Source organism: Pelmatolapia mariae, linkage group LG17, assembly GCF_036321145.2.
Source record: "Pelmatolapia mariae isolate MD_Pm_ZW linkage group LG17, Pm_UMD_F_2, whole genome shotgun sequence".
Lineage (NCBI taxonomy): Eukaryota > Metazoa > Chordata > Actinopteri > Cichliformes > Cichlidae > Pelmatolapia > Pelmatolapia mariae.
Window position 1 is genome coordinate 8,055,227 of NC_086242.1, and position 26,383 is coordinate 8,081,609.

Here is a 26,383-nt window from a genome sequence, read left to right on the forward strand (position 1 = left end):
ATAGTGGAATTGTAAAGCGCTTTGGGTGCCTTGAAAAGCGCTATATAAATGCAATCCATTATTATTCTGATAATATGTATGTTTTTATCAGTTGCGTTAAAAATGTAGACACAATCTTAGGAATGTATATATATTTTCACAATTTTTTGTTTTCAAACTGATTTTGATTATGACTTCTCTTTTACACCAAACTTCCTTCAAGGAGATAAAAGTTAGGCCCAAAGTTTTCTTTCCAAAGCACCAGATCTAAATCTACTCGATTACCTTTTGAATGTGGTGAAACAGGACAAATCTGCAGCAATTGTGCGATGATATCATGTCAATATGGACCAAAATCTCTGAGGAATGTTTTCAGGACATTGTTGAAATTGATGCCATAAAGAACACCAGAAAAATATGTAGTGTGTCCTCAGCGGCCACACCGAAGATGTGAACAAGCGGGTGAAAATTTTATCTGACAGACAACTCACCCAAGCAAAGCAAAAGGGTTGAAGTTTGCTGTGACACCAAGACAAATCCCACTAGAGGAACTGATCACAGTCACAGAAACAGCAATTCAAAATAACAACATTGCAGATGTGGAAGCAGAGCAACTACAGATGAAGGTTTCGGCCTGTCCCAGGAATGCAAAGGTTGCGGTGATAATACAGCAATGCAGGAGGAGGAGAAGAAAGCACTCACATCGCTTAATAATGAGAACAGCAATACCATCCGTCCAGCAGACAAGGGTAAGTGCACGGTTTTGCTAAATCAGAAAGATTATCATGAGAAAATTTTGTCACTGCTCAGTGACAAAAATACTTTTGAACCCCTGAAAAGAGACCCAGAAAGTGGTTACAGGAAGAGGGTGATGGATTGTCTGAAGCAGTTAGAACAAGACAATGTTATTGACCAGACCTCATACCACAGACTATACTCAGAGGAAGCTATACGAAGTCTATATGGTTTACCGAAGATAGATAAACAGGGTGAACCTATAAGAACAACTGTCTGAATGATCAACTTGGTCACCTATAACAGCTCAAAGTTTCTGTCTTTGATCCTCAACATGTTGATAGGCAGCTCTAAACACCACATCCAGAACACCTTGGATTTTGTTGAGAAGGTAAGAGATGGTGTTATGGAGGCAGATACAACAATTGTCTTGTATGATGTTACATCTCTCGTCACTTGTGTTCCAGTCACTAAAGCAGTGGAGGGTGTTACAACACAGCACAAATACCATCCCCATTGATACAGCGGGCAGGGAAGCAGAAGAACATCATATCAAAAAGGCCCTGAGTAAATGTGGTTATCCCAGCTGGATGTTTGTCAAAGCTGGGAAAGAACCTAAAGGCAAACCAGGAGAGAAGAAGGACAACTGCTGCATAAGCGAAAACTCTTAGTGATCTCTTATCTGTCATCAGTATCGGAACAGCTGAGATGCATTTTCTCTAAACACCACGTCTCTGTGGCTTTCAAATACCAAAACACGCTGCACTAAAAACTGGGCCACCCCAAAGATTTGGTCCCCTGGCGCAAAGTCCCTTTTGCATTAGTACCTACTTGAATTGACTCACCATGGCTTGCCAGGACTCAACTTGAATCGACTGGTTTTCCATTACAATTTAGTACCTTTTGATATGCGTGGTCATTGTCATAGCAAAGCGTTTGAGCATCTCGCGATGTAATTAATATGCGACATAAACGCTACAACAAAGTTGGACGGTGAGGCAAGAATATACCTGCTGCTCAGTCTGTGGCTTTTCGTCAGACTCTGGGAACACGGAGTTTGGTGGGGGTTTTTCTCCCGTTGCCGGATTTCAAAAAAGGTGGTTTTGATTTTCATGAACAAGCCGAGTTGGCAAAACTACAGATATTCTGTGCTTGTGCAGAAGTACAGATACTACTGTTAAAAACTACTCCAGTAAAAGTTGAAGTACTGAGTCAAATTCTTTACTTAAGTAAAAATAAAACTGTACAAGCTCTGAAGTGTACTCAAAGTAAGAAAGTAAAAAGTAGCTCTTTGGAGGATGTTTCTATTTGTGTGCAAAGCTATATGAACCTTGTGTTATATTAACATAATGATAAAATAATATTAATAGATGGGAATACAAACTTTCAGTCTAACTTTTTTAAAATTCTAATTATACTCAGCTTGAATCTGAAGGGAAAAAAAGGAAAATATATCTATTTTCTGTTGCCTACATTGTAGAGGATGACTTTGCTTCAAAACAGGAAAATGTGTACAGTAAAGTGGGAGTCAGCAGGTGGGGGAACCCTAAAATTGGTTGTAATGGCTGAGTGTGGAGGGAAATAAAAATAACTGACAATAATTTCTATTGAGAACTTCAGCAGACTTTCAGACTAGTGTACAGGCTGTGATCAGCTGACCTGCTGCTCTTTGTGGATTTACACAACGTAATTAAACCAGATGTCAGCAGATATTTCATGAGTTGTCCTGCTGATTCCATCCTCTACACTGACAGCAAGCATGGTTTCTGCTGCCTTTTTTCTAGATGGTATACATTTGGTATGAAGGTGGAATTCAGTCAATGAATCTAAGCATCATCAGCTAAAGTTCATATGAATGTCTGCTACACTTGATGTAACCTTACTCTGACCATGAACGTCAGTCACTGGGCACCAGTCACACGCTGTTCTTTACTTCAGAACCATCACAGTACAGCGAACCCTAACCTGTTTATTTTCATGCAGCTTTTAAATAGCAGTTAGTCTACCTCAATTTGTTTTACAGCACATTTCACAATATGAAAAAAAACAATGTTGAATGTACAGACCGAATATCTGATTTAAAAATATGAGGAATTACATGTAAGCTTTACATTTACAGTTTATCAAATACCACTAAACAGTCCTTACATTTAAATCCAATGTCTCTTCTTTCTCTCATGTCTTTATCTTTCTCTATCTCTGATTAAAGTTAGCCCTCTTTCTTTTCTCTCCCTGTGAAATACAGCAACTGGACCTTTAGCTAGCAACACACTGTGTGACAAACTGCCCACAAACAGTTTGTGTTTGCTGATGTTTGTTAGGCTGATAGATACCTTGCATTTGAAACTACCTGTCACTTTTTCTTTTTTTTAAAGTCACTCCCTTTATGTTTGCTCCTCTTCAGTAAGGCTAGCTAGATCCCAAAGTACCGCAACTTATAGACACCTGCAGTCATTCTGGTGTTGTGTCAAAAAATAAAGAAAGAAAGAAAGAATATCTTTCCCACTTTTAACCCCTGACTTTGGCGATCCTCTGGTGATTAATACACGAACAGGACTGCCTTTCATGTTACTGTTTAGTCTCAAATCGCTTTGATGCCTGAAAGCTGGCAATGACAAAACCTCCCTCAAATGCATTAAAGCTAAAGTAATGAGTCTGTTTTGAAAATGTAAGGAGAAGAAAGCACAGATATTTGTTAAAACATGTAGGGAGTAAAAGTGGTCAGGAAAAACAACTACCTTAAGTAAAGTATAGATACCTGAAATTTGTACTTAAGTACAGTAAGGAAGTATTTGTAGGAGTCAAGGAGGCCACTTACATCGAAAGGGAAATACCACCTCTGAAATAGATATTAAACGCTTGAGTATTTTGCATACAAAAATGATATGTATTGAATGTGAGATGGCTTCATGCCCAACTAGCAGAGCCTGCCCTACAATTAAACCAAACCAGTTACCTAATTTGTAGCACAGTGTTAGATGTGTGTTGTCATAAAAGACAAGATAACAAATGCTTTATTAGAGACAAAGAAATCTGCAGTGTCATGCTAGCTCTGTGACGCTGCAGATTTGCAAGACCATGGCGTGCTGGATCTCTAACCTTATTCAAGTTTATGAAAAATATGATGGCCATCAGAATTACTTGTTAACCAGTGTTTATTACTTATTAGCCAACCTTACCACCACAGAGCTCTCTGCTAATACACATGCTCACTTCATTTTTTTTCAAATGGAGACGTTAAGGGGATTGCTATGCCACAGTCTTTTTTCTTCTACTTTCTCTCTTGTTGTTTTTAATATTTTATTTTATCATCTTGTGGTTGGATCTCATGAGCATTCGGTTTTAATGCTTTAACCCTCCTGCTATGTTTGTTTCTCAGGTACAGCAATTAAGTAAGTTAAGCACAATTTTAGGCATGCAAACACCTTTTCATAGCTTTTGTTTTGTACTTGAGAAAAACCCACTAAATGACGTAGAGAAATTGTAGGAAAATGGTTTGCCATTTCATGAAATGAAATAATTATCTGTTATTTATTGCTGTGCTGGATAAACAGTGGGTAAAAATATGTAATTAAGCCAACTTTAGATTTCAAGATTGAAAGATAAAACAGGGAGGGGATTTAAGGAGAGGAGATGCAGTTAGAGTCATCAGTATTTTGACAACAGCAGATTTTTTGAAAATATAGTCTCTCGGTGGATTATGAGAGAAATTCAAACTTTGACTTTATTTAAAAGTGTTTAATAAAAGTATTGTATTGAGTGTATAGGTGTTACAGATACCCCTCTGTGAATCGCTGCCTTATCGTGGTGGAGGGGTTTGTGTGTCCCAGAGATCCCAGGGGTTATGCTGTCAGGGAGATTTTGCCCCCTGGTAGGGTTTCCCATGGAAAATTGGAACAGGGTGAGGGAGCAGACAAAGAGTGTTTCAAAAGACCCCTGTGAGTATACGATCAAGGGAACAGTTCATCCTTCTTGTAATGCATTATAGCCCGAATTTTAATAAAAAGCATTACCTAGGTTTTTAACCCACTATGTTGTTATTTTTGTCAAGGTTACCTCAGTGTCACCTGACAAGCCAACGAATGTTGCAGATTGCGCTCAAAACACTTTTCCTGCCTTAAGAAAGTATGACCTCTACTGGAAGTAGACAAGAATTGCTTATCAGGTAAAACGCTGGCAAAACTGAAAGTGGGTTATTTGTGTATTTTGGTAACTGGGTGACCCAAATAAGTAAAATTGGGGGGGTGGGTTATGATGCATGCATTTGAACCCTTAAAAAGAGCGTGAAAAACTGTCTTTCAGTCAAATCAACTATTAAGTTTCACATAAGAATCATCCAATGTGCAGTTGCGTTATGTAAATATCCTTGAGTGGATCTCTCACTTACTGTACAAAACTGCTACAGTCTGTTTATCTGAGACTGTATAACATGTATGCATGTAAGACTACAGTCTCATTTAAGTGATAACAGTGTGCAGAAGCCAGTGCAGCAACTTGCACTTTGCAACATGTGTGGCTTCACACATCAAGCAGCTTCTCCTTTTAGTTGCATCTCATCTCATGAGACCACATGACACGGAACTTATTCTACATTTGCATTGGTGTGTGCTTCACATGCAAATATAATTCATATTTTATAATCAGAATACAATCATAAACAATAAAGCACATTAATAACAAAGACCAATGACACAAGTGCATTACTGCCTCCCTCCTTTCCCAATTCAGTTAAACACACAAGCACAAACTTTCCTCTAATATATACTTTTTTTTATTCATTCTCGAAACATTTTGCAACCAATTGATATTCAAGACACTCACACACGCATTCAAAGTGCAGACATTAGACAATGACATTTACACAGCACTGTCTATAGAAGATAGGCAACATGAAGAGCAAAGGTGCTAAATATTGCACATTATGATCAGTTTAGGGAATCTTAACTTGTCAGACCACTCAGTTTGACTGGCAGATGAGCCTGGGCGGTTTTTGTGATAGCTGGTCCAAATGAAAAAAACAAAACAAAACAAACAAACAAAAAACAGCCAAGCAATCACGCATGCACACACCTCCGCCGACTTTGCAAGTGGCCAAGTCTGCCAGTTTTTGTCATAGGACTGATGTTAATTTCCAACCCTGACTGAGTAAAAGGTAGATGCAACTCTGTTGGAAGAGGAAAAAAACAACAACAACAACAACCAAAAAAAAACAAAAAACTAAACGAGGTAACAGTTGATAATGGCCAAACTGTACACATTCCAGGTGAATGTAGTGCATCCACAAATGCAGTTAGAAGAATTGATTGTTAATGTATCTTTTCGCCAAAATAAAGAAAAAAAAGAAGGGGGGGGGGTGTCAGGAAACCAAATGTGCAAAACCTGCAAATCTTGGTTTTGGATGAGAAAAAGGTTTCTATTGATGAGATAAAATAAAATATGGCCTATATAGCTGCAGAGTTATGGTTTCACATTTTCACAAATGTGAATGCTAACGCATCTCATTGCTTCACTGCTCAAGAGAAAAGTACTATTTTTAAACTAAGCATAGGCCATGCCTGAGAATCACAGATTGTACCATCATAAAACACAAGTAAACATAATGAACCTGGAAAGCGAGGTGACAGGGAGGTATCTGACTGATCTTAAGACTTATTACTATGCTATAATAATAATATGAATGAGTTATTGCTTGGAAGCAGCCATTTTTCAGGCTAGCTTAGATATTTGTTCATACAGGAAATTACATACAATTACTAAAGCCACGCAAAGCCACTCTGTTTCACCAAGTGATAAATTAGCTTTCAATTTCAAAAACCACAAAGAAAACCCCCCAGAGGTGTCTCGAGCAGGTGGATGCTATTGACAGCACCTACTATCCAGCCTGTCTTAGGAGCAGTCAGTGAAGGTGGTCACCATGTTCCCCCTACGCTGCGTCACTGTCCTGCAGTGTTGCTTCCCTGAGCCCTGAAATCTGTTCTCAGTTCTGGAGCTGTGCGTGTGAAAGGAAAACATCTTCTCCAAGTCCTCAAACATATCATCAAATAGTCCTCCGCCAAAGCTGCCCTGCTGAAACTGCCTCCTGTGCCCATTCATGGCCTCTCGATGAGCCTGGAAGTGGCTGTCAAAGTGTCTCTTGTGGTGGGAATTAGAGTGGGAGTGAAAGTGGTGTTGGTGTTGTTGTTGACCAAAATGGTCAAAGTCTTTGAAAATGTCATCAAAGTTGAATGACTTGAAGTGCTGGTTAAAGTCGTAGTCTCCTCCTCTCTGGCCCTCCCCTGATGAAGCACTATGTCCAAACTGGTCATACTCTTGCCTCTTCTTATCATCCGATAAGGTTTCATATGCTGGAGGACACAAATACATATATAAGATTAAATGCATTAGGAAATGGGTTACAAAAAGCACAGAATGGGCCGTGTAACCTTTTAGCCGTTACCATAGTGTGCAATTACGTCAACAAAAACAAGGAAAGGTGTGACTGCTGGGGCGGATCCTCCCCTTTAAGTCCACTCTCACATCAGAATCCTTAAAAACAAACTTTTAAGTAGCAACTACTTTGCTTTTAGGTCTCTAGATCAACTGTATGAGGACTCTTTCCCAATAATACAGACTGACATAATGTGTAACTTACCCTCTGCTATTTCTCTGAACTTGTCTTCGGCGTCTGGCCCCTTGTTTCGGTCAGGATGGTACTTCAGGGCCAGCTTGTGGAAGGCCTTCTTGATCTGCCGCTCGGTAGCATCTCTCGGCACCCCCAGTATGTCGTAGTAGTCCCTTTTAGCCAGAATGAACTCTGAGATGAGCAGAATATGCACTGCTAGCAGCAACGTCGACTGCGCTGTGGTCATACTGGTGGTTTAGACACCTTTCCGTCTGTGAGAACAGCATTTAGACAACTGTGTTAAAAACGTTTCACACAATTCTGAAACACGGGAAGCCTTAAAAGGATAAAATTGTTACCGTTTTGTCAAATGATACAAGCAGTTATTAACTTTCGAGCGAGTCTGAAGGCAGAAGGCGTCGCAAACAAGAAAAATGACAACTTTTACTGGAAAAGGGGAGAAACTAGTTTGACCTTTTAAAAGCTTGTAAATTATACCCTATAAAGAGCCACCGGCGGCAGCTAAGTTAAAGCGTCTTGAAACTGAGAGCTTACCTGTATACAAGGTAACAAACAGCCCGGGGACACTGGTGTTAATCGCCGGAGGTTCCAGCTCAGCTGATGTGAAACGAAAGCTAACAGTTGCTGTCTAGCTGCATTCCTGAGCCGTAACACCACGACTCGCAACGCCATTGGTGGGTTTCCGAACACAGTGATTCAGACCGTTGTGATTGGTGGAAAATATGCGCACGTGGAAGATTTAAGGCCAGGGCGGAACGTTGTTGATAGGTAACGCAAGAAAATAATCTGCTCATCTTTTCCGCCTTTGCTTTTCTATTCAATTTTGACGTAATCGATTTAGCAGAATTAGAATACTTAAATAATCCGAGGGTTGGGGAAAAACGGAAGCATTGAAAGTCAATAGTAAATTTAAATGAAAGATTTCAAAGATTAAAACTTTGATTGTACTTTATAGACAAATGCCGTGAGATCTATACAGGTTTTGCCATCGGTACATTTTTTATTTAGCGCGTGCGTTATTATTTTGTATGTTTTTATTTAATACAAATAATGAAAATAATAATTTTATTTAAAAAAGTTATATCCTCATAGGGAATCTTAATTTCAATGGAAATATTTCTAATAAGTGATGACGTGAAAGAGCCAGTAAAAAAGAAAAGAAATGCTGTACACGTCACTTCCGTTACGAGAGCTACAAGCCGGATATAATCATCTACGAGCTGGTTTGTGTTGTTTTTTGTTTTTTTAATTGTAGCCTCGAACGGGTCTTCATGGTGTTTTCATGTAGCCCGACTACAGATATGCCACGCTACTGCGCTGTGAGAGTTTGCAGAAACCGTGGGGGGACTGCATCAAGACAAGACAACAAGAGAATCAGCTTCTACCCGTATGTTTTTGTTGTTTTAGTTAATCAGTAAGAAAGTGTTGTTTCGCTTAATTGGTGAAAGATGTCACTTGCAGGAGGAGTAAAAAGGATGTCACCTAAGTATATCATAGTGCTTGCTTGTAATGACACGAGGGTAGACTGTTGGGCTGATCCAAATCACACTCCAGTGCTTAGAGTTAAAGCTCTCTATTATCGGTCTATCTCTCAAAGGTTTCCTTTGCAAGACAAGTCCAGGCTTCAGAAATGGGTGAGCAACATGAAGAGGGAGCAGTGGACCCCGAGTCGACATCAGTATCTGTGCAGTGAGCACTTTACAGCGGACTGCTTCGATATTCGATGGGGAATCCGGTACCTGAAGAATACAGCCATCCCCACCATTTTTCCTTCTAGTGAAGATGTATGTATCTTGAAGCATTTAGAAAACATCAAGCTCAGAATACAATTTTAGCTTCTTAATAACTTCTTAAACTTTGAGTATAAAGCGTGGTCCTGTGGAGTTAAGCCTGTATTTATATATATATATTTGTATATATTAGTACTATGTTATAACAGTGACTGCAAGGAAAAGAGGTAGTGAAGGCAGGTGAGTTTAAATACCTGGGGTCAACCAATCAAAGCAAGAGACAGGGTACAAGAGTGGTGACGAAGAGAGTGCAGGCAAGGATTTAAGCAGTTTCTTACCACGCGTTTGTTGCGCCAAGGCTTGTTGATTTTCTGTTAATTCCCATTAATGAAGACCTTTTATTTTTTATTCCAGGACGATGAGAAGAAAACGACAAACCTGAAAAGAAGCCTCAAGGCTAAAACCAACATTTCACTCGGTGATCCTGAGCTTGCAACATTCGACTCTCCTGCCAGTAAAAAAAGGCCACTCATTTTGAGCAAAACAGGCAGAAAGTCCCAGTCAGCAGTGATAAACAATATGTCTGGGGAGCGCACAGAGATGGCATTTGAACCTGCGGTGTTGGACTCTCATTTAGAACGTTCTGAGATACAGACTGCTGCTTGTGAGAAACCACTTGATGGTGAAACGGCAGCACAGTCTCCAAGCGGGGAACTCTGTTCTGAAGAGCAGGCCGAGTCTGCTGTGACTGTATTGTGCTGTGAGCCAGGTTCATTCTCTGATGCAGGGGCAAACATGGATGGAGATGCATTCCAGGCAGTGCTGGGTCAGGCTTTTAGCTTTGTCCCCATGGAACTGGTCAAGGACAAAACTACAGGCTGTTTTTTAGCAGAGAGTGGACTCACTGATGAAGAGAAGGTTTCTGTTTTTGAGCATTCGTACTGCAGACCGGATACTGACAAAGATGAGCTCTGGAGGAAGATCTTGAGTTTGCATGCAAAGATCTTAGAACTGGATCGCAGGGAGGAGAGCACAGTGGCTAAGATCCGTGCCCTGGAGAACGAGATAGCCCTCCTGAAGAGGGATGGTGCTGTTTTTAAAGAGAAGCAGAAAGTTTTAGAAGAGTGTATATCATCTGTGCTGGTCTGAATTTTTACAAGATGGAACGAGATGTTAATATATTCTTACAGTTAATTTGCTTTTGTAGACATGTTGCAAATGCTTTCATACAAACCTTACACAAAGCACACAAGAAGACGCTGCGCTTCAGTCATATGTCTGCTGGATTCCTTAATGCTGACCTGAATTTATGCGTACACACATAATAAAGTCAGACCAGCCTTAGACCATGCATATCCTCAAAGGATGAAGCCATGGCTGTTTTAGACAATTTAAACACAATTTCTAACAAAATAATATAGCAGATACATTTAAAAAAAGAAATGACAATAATAACAATGTAATATATATTCATGTATTCATTTACAGTTTTAAAAATGTATAAAACTATAACACAGAAATAAGTGTAATGCATTCTAATGAAGAAAACACAAAATATGTTTTACATTACACTTTAATGGGGATACCCACCTGTGATCATATCCCAGCTTTAAGTGGTTAAAATGGGGGACAGATAATAATAATAATAATAATAATAGTAAATAAGCATGGGACTGATGTGCTTTCATCATTGGTCCATTGATTGCGTCTTTAACATCAAACCTTTGTACTTCTGTCTGAACAGAAGCTTATATGATGTGGGTTTTTTCTCCTCTTTTTTTAACCATTATGACTGCTGTGCAAACACAGAATTCATGTTCAGTAAGCTCACAGTTTTCTCCACCATACACATCACCATCTCTCCATGCATTCCTATATAGAGAAATGTGGGGTGGAACATGTGGCACATGCCTATTGGGTTATTATCAGTATAGTGCTGAGGAAAACTGGCTGGTGTCCATCTTTGATTGAATGAATGAAAGAAGGCCATTGTGCCTCATTTTATCTAGCTCAGTGTTCTACAAAACAGTTCCCTGCTTCTGTTATTACACACGTGTATCAGATCATCTTTAAGGTTCCACCTGCTGGAGCTGGATTACAGCTTCTCAGTGTTTTGTTACAGTGCATAATTATTATTATTATTATGGGATGCAGTGCAGAAGTTTTAGGAACCTTAGTTGTGGTATCTGAACGGTCCCAAATTCTGCAACATGACTGCAATCCAGAGACATAAAGAACAAGAGCCCTGCACCAGATGCATCTGAGGTACTACAAAAGAGCTGGGGCAACTTCTCTGAGATGCTTGGAACGGCCTTTCTGCTGAGAAGCTTGAAAAACTGTGAAAGTTTTCCTGTTCTTGCTGTTTCAATTTTGGCCATGCCAAAAATGCATTACTGCACTTTATATCAGTTTACTAAATAAAAACTATTATTTGTGAGAATGTTTAGTGCCTAAGACTTGTGCACAGTAATTTTCTACTCTATCTTGTGATCAGTTTTAACTTCCTAACTTATTAATGGTTATTTGACTGCTGCCCTATGCAGCGTTGTTGCATTTCACTGTGTGGTCTGTCGGCAGCTTCCTTTGTTATACTCAGTTTGTTTGCTGCACGATGTCACTGTTATCACTTATCCATTTCATATGTTTTCTTTGAACAAGATTTAAATGGTTTACATTTAATGTACTGGTGTGCTGCTTAAGTGCTACATGTTATACAATTAGTCATTTAATTGTATTTTTTTAAAGACTGAATTAATATAAATAGAACTGGAAAAACTGCAATACCTTGATGTGCTGCTGGTAAATTCTCTCCATTTTAACTCTGTTGTATCAATGCATTCATTCATTTTTTAGTTTTTTTCTTCAAACATTTAGTCTGCAAAAAGAGTATTGAGTGAACATTGATGCAGGTGTATTGTGATGATGGCAAACTAAGCATATGATTCAGTTTTCATACAGGGGCATTTTTTGTGCAGTGTAGATTCAAATGACATGGGTCAGGTGACCACAAGTCTAGATTTTCTGGGTTTGAAATTGAGCTGAAGACTACTGACGATGTGTTCATTTGTTTTTCTCCTCATGTTTTGAAAATGACGGTGATCCAGCTTATGTAGATCTCTTTGTGCTTCAGCTCCACCTGCTGGAGAAAGAAAATCATCATCGCTGTCTTTACACAGCTGTTCCAGCTGGCACCTGTTTAAGCACAAATTGCTGTTGTTGCCTTTATGCCTCTTAAACTGGAATTGAAATAATGCTGCTGTGCATTTTCAGTATTGGGATACTGCCATATATCTCAGAGATATCTCAGCTTTCTTCTTCTTTGGTGCACCACAGTAAAAAGTGTTTTAAGTCATTCTTACAGCCTGCTTTAGCCTAAAATAGTAAAAGTCTGAAGAAGTACTTCAAGCCAGGTGTTTTACTTTCGTCCAGCCATCCATCGATCCATTATTTTAATACTTATCCAGATTCAGGTACCACAGGCAGCAGTCTAAGCAAACATTACCACCCAGGCATTCCCAAGTCAGTCTAGAGACACTGACGCATTCCCAAGTCAGTTTAGAGACACTTAGGCGTTCCTAAGTCAGTTTAGAGACACCCAGGCGTTCCCAGTCCAGTCTATAGACAGCTAGGCGTTACCAAGCCAGAAATGCCTCACCTAGGAGTCGTCCAGGAGGCATTCTAGTCAGATGCCTGAATCACCTAAGCTGTCTCCTTTCAATATGGAGGAGTGGCGGCTCTACTCTGAGCCCGTCCCAGGTGACCAAGCTCCTCATGCTGTCTTTAAGTGAGACTCCAGCCACCCTTTGGAGGAAGCACATTTCCAACACTCGTGCGCTTTCTCGTTTTTTGAAAAACGAAAAACACTCAAAAAGAAACAAAGGCAGACAGAGAGAGTTGTCTATAACTCTACAAAAGCTGTGCAAAAACAACAGTTACACATCTTTTGAGATATGTTATCAATATTCTTTTTTTAAACATCAGGATTATCCGCAGCATCATGACAAGTGAACTTTGTCCACGCTGTTCTTTTGAGATTAAAATGATAAAAGATTATAAAAGATATATCTAAAACTTATATATAAGTTTATTTGAACACTGACTTTTTAAGCTCTGCTAAGTGTCTGGGTGCACCCTTTTACTGTACATATAGCCTTGTTGTGTAGTTGTGTGCTCAGTGTCAGCGAACCTGTGTGTGAAGTTCTTAAAACTTTTGTTTTAAGATAAAAAAATAATCATTTAAAAAAATGTCAGTCTCTTTGAAATGTGCAGGCCAGTTGTTTTGTGTTTGACCTTGTAATATCTGCTATGACTAGGGAGATTTTAAAGGTTGTGCCCATATCCTTTGCAGACCTTGGAAACTCAGCGTACAGATAAGCGTATCTCTTAGGTCCAGACTTTTTGCATTTGTGATTTGGATAAGCAACAACTAGACAAATAGGATAAGCTATTGCTTTTTGGCTGTCCTGCTCCTCAAACAGCATCTTGTAAATTTGTTGTTGCTTAAAACAACCGTTTACTGTAGGCCAAAATGACTTTCAAGCTACTGAAAAAAGTACTGGTGCGGTCCTAATACCATGTATCTTTGTCTTAAAAAGGTTAGGTTTTGATGCAGTGACTTGTGCTAAGAGCTACTGAAGTAGTTATGCATATGGCTTGGTGGTAGTTTCCCTGGTATAATCAAAAAACAGCTGACATATAGACTGAGGATAATAGAAAAGTGAGATTGAATAAGAATAGCAGTAGATTATTGCCCCAAAATTAATGAATATAGATGCCTTACTGTCAAATAGACCCCCCCAAAAATCCTGCGAACACAGTTTTTTTTCTGCCTATGTTTTAACAGAAGGGGTTCTTCAGTCTAAAAGTCATAAGTCTAAAAGTGTTTACTGTGAAACCATCCATATTGGCATGAGCAATAGTGCCATGTCGTGACCAGATCAGTAACATTACCTCAATTTGGATTTGGAAAGATAATTTAAACCAAGCATTAATAAGAGCACGAGATAACACAACCTTAATGACTTAACAGAGATTCATCACATTGACTGAACCAAACATATTAAGTGAAAAAAATATTAACTGGAGAAAAAGAATTAATTGTTAAAAAACACAAAAAAACATTTATTTGAAATTTCTTTTGAGACATTTAAAGAGACATCACTTATGTCTCAGTCAAAGGGCGGGGGGCTGTCAAGAAGCCATTCTTAATGAAGGGAAACAGAGACATAAGGCTGATGTATGCCAAATTACACAAGAAGCTTCATATGGGGTTGCCACAACAGATGGATCCATAGATTTTTATACCAGGTGTCTTTAATGATGCAGTCCACCCTGATATTGTGCTCAGTCTTGTACCAAAGTGTTATATGTCATGTGTTAAATATATTTGTTAACTACTAGAGTATTGATCCACTATCCTACACATGAAAAACCCAACAAATGTGACATTTTTGGTTCAAATCTTTGTCTGTATGTACAGAAGAGATGGTGGAGGCTATGTCATGGTCTAGAGACACCCAGGTGTTCCATTAGTTTTACCAAAACGAATGAAATAATGGACACAGAAAAGTAAAGATCATAAAAAGATTTTGATCCACCGTGCAATACCACCTGGAAAGCATCTGACTTTTTTCAACAAGACAATGATCCCAAACCTGTTCCCCGTGCTCTCTTTTTCTTTCCTCTTTTCTTTCTTCTTTTCTCTTTCCCCCACTTCCCAACTGTGCACGACAGACCCTGCCTGAGCCTGATTCTGTCAGGAAGATGTCTCTTCTTGTTAAAATGGAGTTCTTCCCTCCACAGTCGCAAAGTGCTTGATTATTGGATCTTTTTCTCTAATACTGCAGGGCCTTTACCTTACAATATAAAGGGCCTTGAGATGACTCTTGTTGTGTTTTGCCACCATAGCACAGTAAAGAGGGTTTTGTTGAAAAGGAACTTCCCCCTTACTCTATGGTGTTTATTTTCGAAATGACAAATCAGTCTGAAGCCACAAAAACCTGTGGCTCTCAAAGGATTTCAAGATTTTAACTGATGTTGTAACGCTTCTCTTATCTCCTTATTCCTAATACATTTTCTACTGACCTCTAGTGGCACACCTAAACCACTGCAGGGGAAACGGTCCGCTGAACTATGCCCACATGCGTAACTTCCTCTCCTCTTCCTGTTTATTTTTTTCTAAGGTACCATCCTCATACTGAATGAAACACTCCAGGAGCTCTGGGTTCCAGAAGGTGAGAAGGAGACGATATGCTCATGTTGTTATCACCAATAGTGTCAGAAAGGTAGGTGTTTTATGTTCATTAGTATTGCTGTCAGGTACCAGCGGGGTCACATGTTTGCGTTTAGCGTTGTATTTGTAAGACGCCTGTTTAGTAAGCTAGCTTTCAGAAATCATGGGTCAGGTGCTTATTCCTTCACATAAGCGTGTTATATAAAATAAGAAGCTTTCTAGTCACTAATACGTTTGAATTGGTTCTGCTAACGCCTAGCGCCAAAACAAACTGTACAAAGCGGACCCAGAGAACAGACAATGGTCGTTATTTAGCCTTTTTGTGTTTCGAAGTATGTGTGGTGGGGTACTAATGAAGTTTAAAACCACCCTCACAGTCCAGAGCTAACACCCAGGAACTTAAGGAGCAATATTTTTTATCTGCCGGGTTTAAAGGTCTACCATTCGTTGGAGCAAAGTCTTGTTCTCTATAACGTCCACCAGCCACTTCTCTCTAAACCTGGCCCTCCCCGGTGTGTGCACCAGTTTGTTTGACTCCACTATGAAGCGGACTTCCACTGGTAGAGTTTGAGGTTTAACCTTCGATACATCCACGACGAAGTAGACGCTAGCTGTCCCCCGAATTGGCTTCCTCGGTGTTGGGGTGCTGAATCGGGCCCGGTAGTGGTGGAAGGTCCGGTGCTCCTCCTCGGTTGAGCAGACAAAATCCACACTGTACAGCCAGCAAGAGGGGAGCTCCCACGTTTGAATGTAAGCCCCAATCTGTTTTTCCCCGACATTCACTGTGAAGTCCTTGCAGGCAGCCCATGGGATATCATCCATCTCAGCCTTCTCAGTACGGTGGTGTCGGTCCAGCAGGGTTTTTACAAGCTGAGCTGACTCTGTTGTTAGGTTCATTCTTGCCCCCCTTTTTAACAATATCTTGATGAAAGTTGCGGTCATTTGTTTTGTTTGTTGGACTGTTTCTATAGTTACCGGTCAGACGGCGGCCTCTGTTGGCCAAATTTACAATGGCAAGCAAGTTAACCAATATCGCCCTGAGCTTCTGTTTGAGATGTTTTTGTTTATTTTCTGATTTCACCTAGCTGTTCGGAATTAGTTTGAACTGATAAATAAAAGAAAAGCACCATATTTGAACTGAGAACATTTTTTTAAAGTATTTGCCCATATGGTCCCTATAAGGTTTATTTTACAGCATAAAACAAAGTCACTGATTTACAGTGTTTAAAACACTTTATTAAGCAGAATGAAATATAAAGTGCAAAAAAAGCCCAAATTTAAGGTTTCCATATGAGGACACAGGGTCTCTGGCTGATATACAAGTGTTCCTCTTTATATAATTTCCTTTTTATCTCTGTTTTTATCTTTACAGGTAGTGTGTTGCAAGCAGCGAACAATAAACTCATGGCAGAAAGCCTCCCAGAATGCTGCTGAATTTGCCAGAAGCTATCGCCTCATCTGTTTGCTTGAGGAAAGTATTTCTCTCCTGCAATCCCCAGTGAAACAGGAGACGCATGTCACGGATTAGGATCACACTTGACAGTGTTACCAAGGCAGTAGGTGGCACAGACTTCATCTCCAAGTTCTCCCGGCTCAAGGCGGGGGGCGGCGGTGGCACAGCTGAGAGCACCCACGCAGAAAAGTCTCGGGTAAAAGCCGAGACAGTAGCCTCAAAGGCCACCGCTTCACCACCTGAAACTACAATGAAAGTAGAAGATGAAGGTGAGGAGGCGGATAAGGAGCAGCAGCAGATTACAGAGAAGCCCTTTGTTTCCACAAAGACATCCATGTCCACTTTGGGTTCAGCAGCAAGTGTATCTGCCCCTTCCGCTAATGTGGCAAAACAAACTATGCAGCTGCTCCAGCCGGCAGCTCTGTCTACCAACATGGATGAGACCTACAAAACCCTGGCCAACCACATTGACGCTTATTTCGGACCCAGCACAGAAGGAGAAAATGGCGAGAGCAGGCAGCAGCAGCACATAGAAGGGGTTGATCATGTTGCTGGACCAGTTCCTCAGTTTTCCTCTCAGAAGAAGGGGGACCACATTCCTGTTTTGTCCCCAGTAGGAAAAAGTGTTGAGGCGCCAGCTAAAATTCCTGCCTCTGCCTCTTCCTCTTCGCCTAGTCCTCCAGTAGAGGCTCCTTCTGCCGAAAGTGAAGCTGTGCCGACGGCCTCCCCTAGAAAAGGCTTCACTCATTATCTGTCCTACCCGCGGCCCAGTGTTCAGGCTTTTGTCGGCAGCTACATCGCACCACTGGTCCCCAAATTTAGAAGCGATTCCAAAAAAATGGCAGACACGTCTTCAGATGTTGCCGTGGATGATGCTACTCCAGAGAAGGAAGGAGTAAAGACGGAGAGTGAGGAAGAGAAAGCCGACAAAGCAAAGCAAGAGCTGCTAACTCAAAGGGAAAAGGTGAGATGTTAAATGTGATGCTAATGACCGATCCATGCTTCAGAGCTTTGATTCACATTCACAAGCAAAACAGAACAGGAGAGGAGAAGCAGTACAATGAAAAATTTAAGTCAGGTTAATCATTTATTTTGATGCAGTTAGTACTAGCACTAAGTATAATTCCATGCAGGGCAATAAAAATAATACATTTAACACTCAAAGCTTAGGGTGGGTTAGAGAGGTTGTTGTTTAAAATGAACATTTCTTTGTACCTAAGTGGTAAATGGCATTTAATGAAAAATGAAGTAATTATTTGTAAATCATTAATGATGAACTGTGTACTGTGAACTGTGTATGAACTAAAATGAGACTAAATCTAAAAGAATCCCAATGACTAAGCTATAACCTTTTAGACTATGACTAAAAGATTATGACTAAAACTAAATCTATATTAACACTAGTTCTAAGAAATGAAGATTACACCATGTGGGAAATATGCATCGGTGTGTACTGCTCCCTTTACTGTCTAATGAAGCTGGCAGTTAAGGACACGTGAGGTAACTGTTTCTCAAACTACAGATCTCTCATAGTCACGTGACTGGATCTTCCTCTTCTCCTCCTCCTGTTCTCCTTTCATACCTGTTTCAATTAGATCACCTTGTTGTGTGAAGGGAGTACAATGAACCCATCCTTTCCTGCATGTAATAACCTTTCATTTCAAATCCACAAAGGCTGCCCCTCCACATGTTGAACTACCCATAATTATTGCTTAAGCTCCCAGATATATAAAAATGTATTAGGTAGCGCAGTGTGTCTTTGGGCATGGAAGGGATGGTTGATATTCCCCTAAAAATGTTATTAATGATGAGCTCTACTATTTGTCATTGTCATTTAACACATATCCAAACTGTTTCCACATTATTTTTGACCTTTGCTTTATTTTGTCTGCATTTGTCACCTAGATAATAGCCAGGGTGAGCATAGACAACAGGACCAGAGCTCTGGTGAAAGGCCTGCAGGCCGTCACCGACGTCAAACTCCTCACTGCTCGAGTGGAGGAGCTTAGCAACCATCTCCTGGAATTCCCAGAGACTCGAGTTGTGGCCATCAAGGTTAGTGTTGTTTGTAATTTCAACTTGTTCTAGTAACATGGGGGTTGCACGGTCATTAAATTCATTCATTTATGTGTTTACTATTGTGACTGATAGGAGAAAGCGCTGCCCTGTCTTCTACGACTGCGCCAGGCCAGAGATCTTCCTCTTCAGGCTGCTGTGAGAGAAGCGTTGGCCCTGACTGGCTACACCGAACCAGTCAAAGGCAGAGGAATTAGAGTCCTGTCCATAGATGGAGGGGGAACAAGGTGCGGCTTTTGACAAAAGACAGACACCCAGATTATATTAAAACTAATACAGAGTACAAATCTACTGCACATTAATGTAAATGAAACAAACTTTTTAAACGAGGTGATCAGCGGACATTAGTCTGTCTAAAGTAAAAGTGTTGCTGACACAGACTGAAATATATTGTTAAACTGTTCCAGGGGGTTGCTGGCCCTGCAGACTCTCCATAAGTTGCAGGACCTCACAGGGAAACCAGTCCACCAGCTCTTTGATTACATCTGCGGGGTCAGCACAGGTATAGTGTTGCCACCTCTCTCTTGTCGGTCTGTTATAAGCTTAATTCATCATTTATCTCATGGATTTAAGGATTTTGGGTGTCAGCTATCCTCACTTGTTCCTTTCCATTAGGTGCCATTCTGGCTTTCATGCTGGGGATTTTCCAGGTCCCCCTGGAAGAGTGTGAGAAGATGTACCGGGAGCTGGGCTCGGATGTGTTCAAACAGAATGTTATCGTTGGAACAATGAAGATGGGCTGGAGTCATGCTTTCTATGACAGTGAAATGTGGGAGAACATCCTCAAGTTAGTCTGCAACGCTCTTTCATTGCTTATTTAAAAAAAAAAAAAAAAAAAAAAGGTCTGTTTTTTTCTCTCTTTTTCTTCTTTTTTTGTACACTTTTTGCATTCTTTCTTTCCTCTCTTCAGTCCTCAGCTTCAAAGACACCAGGGTAGTCTAGAGTATTTGTATGTAATTTTGTGTTTTCTTTAGAGAACGGATGGGTGATGGACGTATGATCGAGAGTGCCAGGGATCCCCACTGCCCAAAAGTAAGTGTTTGAGTGCACACCCATGGGATTTTGTTTAACATCTTAATATTTCTAATGTGTCTGTTTAGTTTCATTTTTCTCTTCTCATTGTTTATACCGCAGAGGACTTAGGACTTGAAGGGTTTCATGAAACTGATTTCAAAATTAAAAAGTTCTTTTCATGCCCACTAGGTGTCAGCAGTGAGCACTATTGTGAATAGGGGTCTTCCTCTGAAGGCACATGTGTTCAGGAACTATCGACTCATGCCAGGAGTGAGATCTCACTACCTTGGAGACTGCAAACACAAGATGTGGCAGGCTATCAGGGCCTCGTCTGCCGCTCCGGGCTACTTTCAGGAATTTGTTCTGGGAAAAGACCTTCATCAGGTACAAAATGAATGTGAGACAACTGGGAGATGTTTGACTGTTCAGTTTATTCAGTTTATTTATTTATTTTTAACTTAAATTTAAGTCTGAACTGAACTCATCTGTCCATCCACTCATGCTGCTAACTGCTTATCCACTTCACTAACTAAATCACAATATATTAATTTAGTTATTGTGTCTTGGTTTCAGTTGACCTCCACATTTTCAAAACCATAAAAATTATTTTCTGTCACAAATTAAGCCTAAAATTAAGCCAGTGTTGTGAAAGTAACAGGGATTGAGATTGGCATGTGAAAGTGCACGTCTCTAAGAGGTTTGCTTTCCAGGAAATCTACCAATCAATGCGCTTCTGCCACGATGCTGCTTTTTTAAGGGACCAGTGCCAAGGACACAGGCACTGCTTGCAACAGCAGTGGCAGTTTTATTTACATAGAGCATTTTATTACCCATAAACTAAGCTGCAGTGCATCGTGTGTGTTTGTGCATCAAGGATATATGTGCAGATTTGTTCCACTATTTCAAACTCACAACCTTGGAACAGCCCCATAATTGGCTCTTCCTCTTTTCTGGCTGTCAAGAGCCTGAAGGACAGAGAGGAAAGTCAACAGAATGGGGTGGCGGTACAGAGAGAGAGAGTCCTCAGACCTGGTCTGTGCCCTTAAACATCAAAGGTATCCTCCTTTTTACACCTCGAGAGGCCTTCCTGGAGGGAAATTGCAAAAGTTTCTGATTCCCTATGAAAGAGAATATTTTAAAGGAACCGTGTCTGTGTGGAGCCTATTCTAGTTGTCACAGAGCGAAAGGAAGGGTAACACCTGGGACAGAGGACTGCTCACACTCACATTCACACCTACAGAAAATTTTGAATCTGCCATTAACCCAACAAGCATGTGGGAGGCAAACCCATAGGAGCAAAGTGAGAACATGCAGACTCTACAGAGATCATCAGTCAGCCCGTAATATTGCCCAATATGTCATTTAGGTTCTAGTTTGGATTCTTGTCAGATGTATTGGTTTTTTTCTCATTTTAAAAACTGATTGCTTTTAATGCATTAGGTGGGGCTTAGACGGTGGCACTGAGAGTTCAAATGTGCTGCAATTTAAGAAAACACACTGGTATTTTGCTGCACTCTAATAAATCTGGAAGTTGCCCAGAAAGACTAACATTAATGTGTTATATTTTGAAGTGGTATTATTAGGGCAGGATATCTTTAGATGGTCTTACAGGCAGCAATTATCCTTAAGGCTTAGCTTCATTTTGATAACCTACTTAAGCAAAATTAGCCTTGTCCCTTCTTCTCTCCCCTGCCATTCTCTAATACAGTAGTCCTTGTAGACCCCCCTTTTCTGTTTTTTAGCCAATAACAGGTCATAATCTCCACCTCTGGTCTACATAAGCCTTGATACTTGTAGATGTTATTGGTTTAGAACTAAAGGCCTGCTCATTGTTTGCCCAGAGAGCTTTTTTTGTGGCACTATCCCAGCAAACGTGCTCTAATCTTTAGTTAACAAAAGCTAAGCTGTCTGCTGCTTTCTGTCCATTTATTAACAAGGCAAATATGACATGGCTGTAATCTCCCTTTCTATCCAACACAATTACAGTTACATTTCTGTTTGCATGTATAACATGTTTTTGTGTGTGTGTGTGTGTGTGTGTGTGTGTGTGTGTGTGTGTGTGTGTGTGTGTGTGTGTGTTTCTGTTTGCACATTTCTCTCCTCACTTACACCTCTGCAGAAAGTATCTGTTTCCCATGCACTGGGATGACAGCAGGGATGGAAAGACAGAGACTGAGAGAGTTATGTGCGTTGTTCTCCAAATTCCTCTTGGAGCCAAATAGTGTTTCATCAACATTTTGAGCTACCCTCGCCACCCACTGATCTCACTCCTACTCTAGTTTTCAGCACTTGCAGCGGTATTTCTCAGGAGAGTTCTGCCACTGCAAGGGATTAAAAAAATACATGAACACACTCAAGTCCATTGTTTTCATCATACAGCATTACTAAGGAGTTTCTTGCAGTCACCGAGATCAGAGGGGTTCTGAATGTCATTTAGTGTCAGAGTCAAGAGGAATCTGTGTGGTTTGTCTCAGCAGTGCAGCTTATAGTATACGAATATATATGAATTGCTTACACCTTTGTCTTAACAGTCACACAACCAGGCTTAAAATGACACTTTTAATGTTTTATTGTACCATAAGAACGCCTTGAGAGCAGAGCAGACCCATTAAGATCAACACTTACTGTGGTCTAATGTAATGTGCGGATAAGTGAAGAGCAGAAGAAAAGATTTTTGTTACCAGGAGCTTTCTGCTTTTGTTTGTTGTCCTGGTGCTACTGACCTGTCACAGCCTACGGTCACTCTGAAAAGTGAAACAGGGAACTCTCATCAGATGACACTTTGAGTCTGATATAAATGTGCATCCTAAAACAATTTCGAAGTGTTTTATGCTGGTTATGTATCCTTACAAACTAAACTACTGCATTAGTTTCATTGCTTTTCTGTTGCCCCACCACCTGTAGAAGAGTGGAAATAACCTTTTCCCACTTCTCTGCGGGGCAAGATGGAGTGCCACACTCTCACACTATTTAATCTCAGCCAAAAGCACTTCAGTGCTTGGATTAAATCCAGAACTGAACTTGGTGAAAGGCTGATAAAGAGCAGAAGCAGCAAAACGGTTCAGACATCTATTGAGCTAGATTATTCTCTTTTTCTTTTCTTGTTTTTTCTCTGTTCGTGATTCTGTCAAGAATCTGTTAACACTGTTAAGTAAAAATGCACACCAAATGGTAGTGCAAAAGCGATGGAATAATACAAGAAAGTTGTAAGATTAAAATCCTAAAACACACTGTTATTTATCAGTGAAGCTACATTTATTAAACTCTGTATCCACTGTTGGTAATTTCTGTCCAAATGATCCAAATGCGACTTATTTTTGAGGGCAGATAAAACCACTGTTTTCCCGGCTTGTTTACTTCGTGATAAACATGGCTGTTTTCCAGCACAGCACATCTCTCGCCCAAAGCTGTGTAGCTCCAGGACAGCCTGTCCACTTCACCTCATTTGTCCTCAACATGCTGTCACAACAGATATATTTAAGCTAAAGGACACACCAAAAAATCTTTCTCTGCACAATAAAAACATGGCAGCCTTTCTTCCTCTCTAGGATGGAGGACTCCTAATCAACAACCCCACAGCTCTGGCCATTCATGAGTGTAAGTGTCTGTGGCCAAACACACCCCTGCAGTGCGTGCTGTCTCTGGGCACCGGGCGATACGAGACAGCGGGCAAGAATAGCACAACCTACACAAGCCTCAAGACCAAACTGACTCACGTCATCAGCAGTGCCACAGATACAGAGGGTAGGACCACACAACATGTTATTTATCAGTGTTTGACATCCCACAAGCAGTTATTTATAAACTAAAGGTTAGAGGTGGTGTGATGAAAACCAGTATTGGACAAAACAAAAAACATGTCCCTCCATCCTTATTTCAGAGGTACACACCATGCTGGATGCTCTCCTGCCCCCGGACACCTACTTCCGTTTCAACGCCTACATGAGCGAGGACATCCAGTTGAATGAGAACCGTGTAGAGAAGCTGAACTTCCTCAAGAGCGAGGGCGAGCGCTACCTCGAGCGCAACGAGGCCAAGCTCAGGAAGGCGGCTAGCGTCCTGGGCCAGGAGAAGAGCGCCATGCAGCGACTGGCCGAGTGGGCCAAGCTCAAGGCCGACATGTACGAAGGTTTCCCCTTCGTCTCCAAGCTCTAGCCTGGTAGCAGTGTGACCCTAAGGGTTTATTTTTTTTTAAGGTATAAAGACACAGAGAGGGAGGCAAATAGACCCCAATGGAATCAATGTTGTGGAAAAGATGCATACTAGGAACATTTTCATGCATCTGGTGAGACAGTTTGAAGTTAAATGCCAAATGTTTACACTGTTTTACCGCAGCTACCTAACACTTAAAAAAAAAAAAAGATCCTTTGGTCATATTGATGTTTAATAATTAACAAGTGTAATACAATTTGCTGTTGGTGGGGAAGGATGTGTCTATAATGGAGACGGAATGTTCTACTAGAACTGAGCAGGTTTTGACACTACAGCGGAAACCTTTAAGTGGCTGAGGGAGGAGGAAAATGTAAGAAAATGCTGGTTTACTGGTTTTTGGGACGCACAAAGATGGGCATGTGATACCTGTTATACACAACAGTTTACCTATGGTTATTGGGTAAAGGAAGTGAGCTTTGTTTTCTTTTTCAGTAACTTGAATACATAAAGATGTAATTAATACATGATTGCACCGTGAGAACATGAGCGTGACTTCCTATCTGTAACACTGTACACAAGTTAACACCTCATGCACTTTTTAAAGGGTAATTCTTAGCCTCTCTGTTGAGAATCATGTAAATACATTTTGTGGTAATTATGACATAAGTGATTATGAAGTGTTTGCAGTGTTAGAATTTAACAATTTAAAAAAGTGTGCACATACCGCTACTTTGAAGACTGATACTAAAGTAAAAGAAAGTGTTGTAATCTGGTAAAAAGCATGTCTATCCCACTTTAAGCAGCTAGTTGTGGCCCCGTGGTTAATATAAAGCTTTTACCTTGAACCTCAATCAAGCCTGATTTCTATTTCTGCACAATTTATAAACTAAATAGACTTTTGACATTGTGAGAATCCTTACTGCCCTGACCCCTTCCTTCATTACTTAGTGAAATGCCAAAAATGCGCAAAATGTAATGATATAATAAAATTATACTGTCAAACCACTCTTCCCTCTTGCTTCTTGCACACAGTGTTCTTCACTCACTCAGTCTTTGTTTACACACTACTTTGAATTTAATCCTTAGTTATTATTAAACCTGACCCTGGTTCTGCCAGAAGTTTCTTCTTGTTTAGAGGGGAGTTTTTCCTTCCCACTGTTGCCACTGTGGGCTCATCTGATTGTTGTGATTTTCTGTATTATTGTAGCATCTTTACCTGTCACTCATTTATAACATTTGGGGTGTGAGGAAACAAACCAACAGACAAAGGAACACCCAGTGTATTGAGGATTGCGTTGAAATCCTATACCAGGCAAGAATGGAAAATCATTTTGTTTTCAAAACTGCAGAAATGTCTCTCCTTAGTTCCTAAACACCTAAAGAGCAAATAGAAGTGATTTTGTTTCTCTTTGTGTTTGTGTGTGCGTGTGTGACGTATATCTGCTTTCAGTTTCTGCTGCCTCAGTGTCATTTAAAAGAAGGACACACGCAAATCACAATGCGCCACACAAAAGACTTGTCAATGAAGAATGCCAAGTGTCGTCTTATGATGAATTGCTTTTCTTTTTCCAGTTGCGCGCATTAGGTTTTTGCTTTGTTGTTTTGATCTCATTGATTGTCGCTTAAAATTCCACGGGATCATTCCTCTCAGTCATGCTGCCGTTACCCCAATCAACATAAACGGCATGCCACTAAAAGCTGCACCTGCAAACCCTCAAAAGCTACAGATATCAGAGTAGTGCAAGTATTTCACTGCATTGATGTCTCACTCCTGCTTTCAATGTGTCAACATCACAGTTTGACATGCAGATTGATGGACCTTTTATTTTTGTCTCTCTTCAGTACCAGCTTGAGATTGACCGTGGCCTCAGCCAAACGTCAGATCCTGATTTATGATCGTGCTGCCTACTCTCGTCCTTGCTCTAGAGTGAATTTTTCATTAAGTGAACACTGATAAGGGGATGAGAGATCCTGCAGGGGTGTGTATAGCTACCAGTGTGGCTGAAAGTGTCTTTCTGTGGTAAACATGGCTCAAAATACTCTTTGAGTCGGGAATTCCCTGACTGTTTCAAAGTAAAAGTTCAACCCTTTTTGATATATTAACATGATTGATAGAGCACTGATTTTTTGTTTTTAGGTTATTTGTCCAAAATTTGATAGATGGCAGAGAATTCACTCTTCACTACTGTGGAATACACTCACAGCCCACTTTGTTTGGCATACCAGTTCAACAGCTTGCTAATACAAATAGCTAACCAGTCAGTCACATGGCAGGATCTCAGTACAGTTAGGTTGCATGCTAAAATGTTTCAACTCTGCATGTACCCCTTAGTACCAACTGGCATTATTTAAACACCACAACCTACCTGTGTATTTTCTAACCGTGTCCA

The 26,383-nt window shown here is 40.4% G+C and overlaps 3 protein-coding genes across 4 annotated transcripts; 2 read left to right on the plus strand and 1 right to left on the minus strand.

Moving 5' to 3' along the window:
• Positions 1–5,472: 5,472 nt before the first annotated feature.
• Positions 5,473–7,969, minus strand: LOC134647005 (dnaJ homolog subfamily B member 9-like). Its single transcript, XM_063501107.1, has 3 exons — positions 7,871–7,969; positions 7,346–7,587; positions 5,473–7,058 (listed from the first exon to the last, which is right to left on the minus strand). The coding sequence occupies exons 2-3, from the start codon at positions 7,560–7,562 to the stop codon at positions 6,601–6,603; spliced, it is 675 nt and encodes a 224-aa protein (XP_063357177.1). The 5' UTR covers positions 7,563–7,587; positions 7,871–7,969; the 3' UTR covers positions 5,473–6,600.
• Positions 7,970–8,533: 564 nt separating this feature from the next.
• Positions 8,534–11,840, plus strand: LOC134647082 (THAP domain-containing protein 5-like). The gene is made up of 3 exons (XM_063501234.1): positions 8,534–8,723; positions 8,934–9,120; positions 9,481–11,840. The coding sequence occupies exons 1-3, from the start codon at positions 8,608–8,610 to the stop codon at positions 10,213–10,215; spliced, it is 1,038 nt and encodes a 345-aa protein (XP_063357304.1). The 5' UTR covers positions 8,534–8,607; the 3' UTR covers positions 10,216–11,840.
• A 3,337-nt stretch (positions 11,841–15,177) lies between these two features.
• On the plus strand, positions 15,178–24,990 carry pnpla8 (patatin-like phospholipase domain containing 8). Of its 2 annotated transcripts, none has more exons than XM_063460285.1 (10): positions 15,178–15,299; positions 16,671–17,715; positions 18,657–18,806; positions 18,903–19,054; positions 19,235–19,329; positions 19,443–19,614; positions 19,802–19,859; positions 20,031–20,225; positions 23,390–23,585; positions 23,722–24,990. In XM_063460285.1, the coding sequence occupies exons 2-10, from the start codon at positions 16,813–16,815 to the stop codon at positions 23,994–23,996; spliced, it is 2,196 nt and encodes a 731-aa protein (XP_063316355.1). In that variant the 5' UTR covers positions 15,178–15,299; positions 16,671–16,812; the 3' UTR covers positions 23,997–24,990. The 2 variants fall into 2 exon arrangements, with proteins under 2 accessions (XP_063316355.1, XP_063316354.1); XM_063460284.1 differs by having other exon boundaries at positions 15,226–15,350.
• The last annotated feature ends 1,393 nt before the right edge of the window (positions 24,991–26,383 follow it).

Coding starts and splice junctions, on each gene's coding strand:
- LOC134647005 (XM_063501107.1), bottom strand. CDS start 7,562: ATGACCACAGCGCAGTCGACGTTGCTGCTAGCAGTGCATATTCTGCTC. Junction 7,059..7,345: donor GTTCAGAGAAATAGCAGAGG/GTAAGTTACACA, acceptor TGTGTCCTCCAG/CATATGAAACCTTATCGGAT.
- LOC134647082 (XM_063501234.1), top strand. CDS start 8,608: ATGGTGTTTTCATGTAGCCCGACTACAGATATGCCACGCTACTGCGCT. Junction 8,724..8,933: donor AAGAGAATCAGCTTCTACCC/GTATGTTTTTGT, acceptor TATCTCTCAAAG/GTTTCCTTTGCAAGACAAGT. Junction 9,121..9,480: donor TTTTTCCTTCTAGTGAAGAT/GTATGTATCTTG, acceptor TTTTTATTCCAG/GACGATGAGAAGAAAACGAC.
- pnpla8 (XM_063460285.1), top strand. CDS start 16,813: ATGTCACGGATTAGGATCACACTTGACAGTGTTACCAAGGCAGTAGGT. Junction 17,716..18,656: donor TGCTAACTCAAAGGGAAAAG/GTGAGATGTTAA, acceptor TTTGTCACCTAG/ATAATAGCCAGGGTGAGCAT. Junction 23,586..23,721: donor CAGTGCCACAGATACAGAGG/GTAGGACCACAC, acceptor TCCTTATTTCAG/AGGTACACACCATGCTGGAT.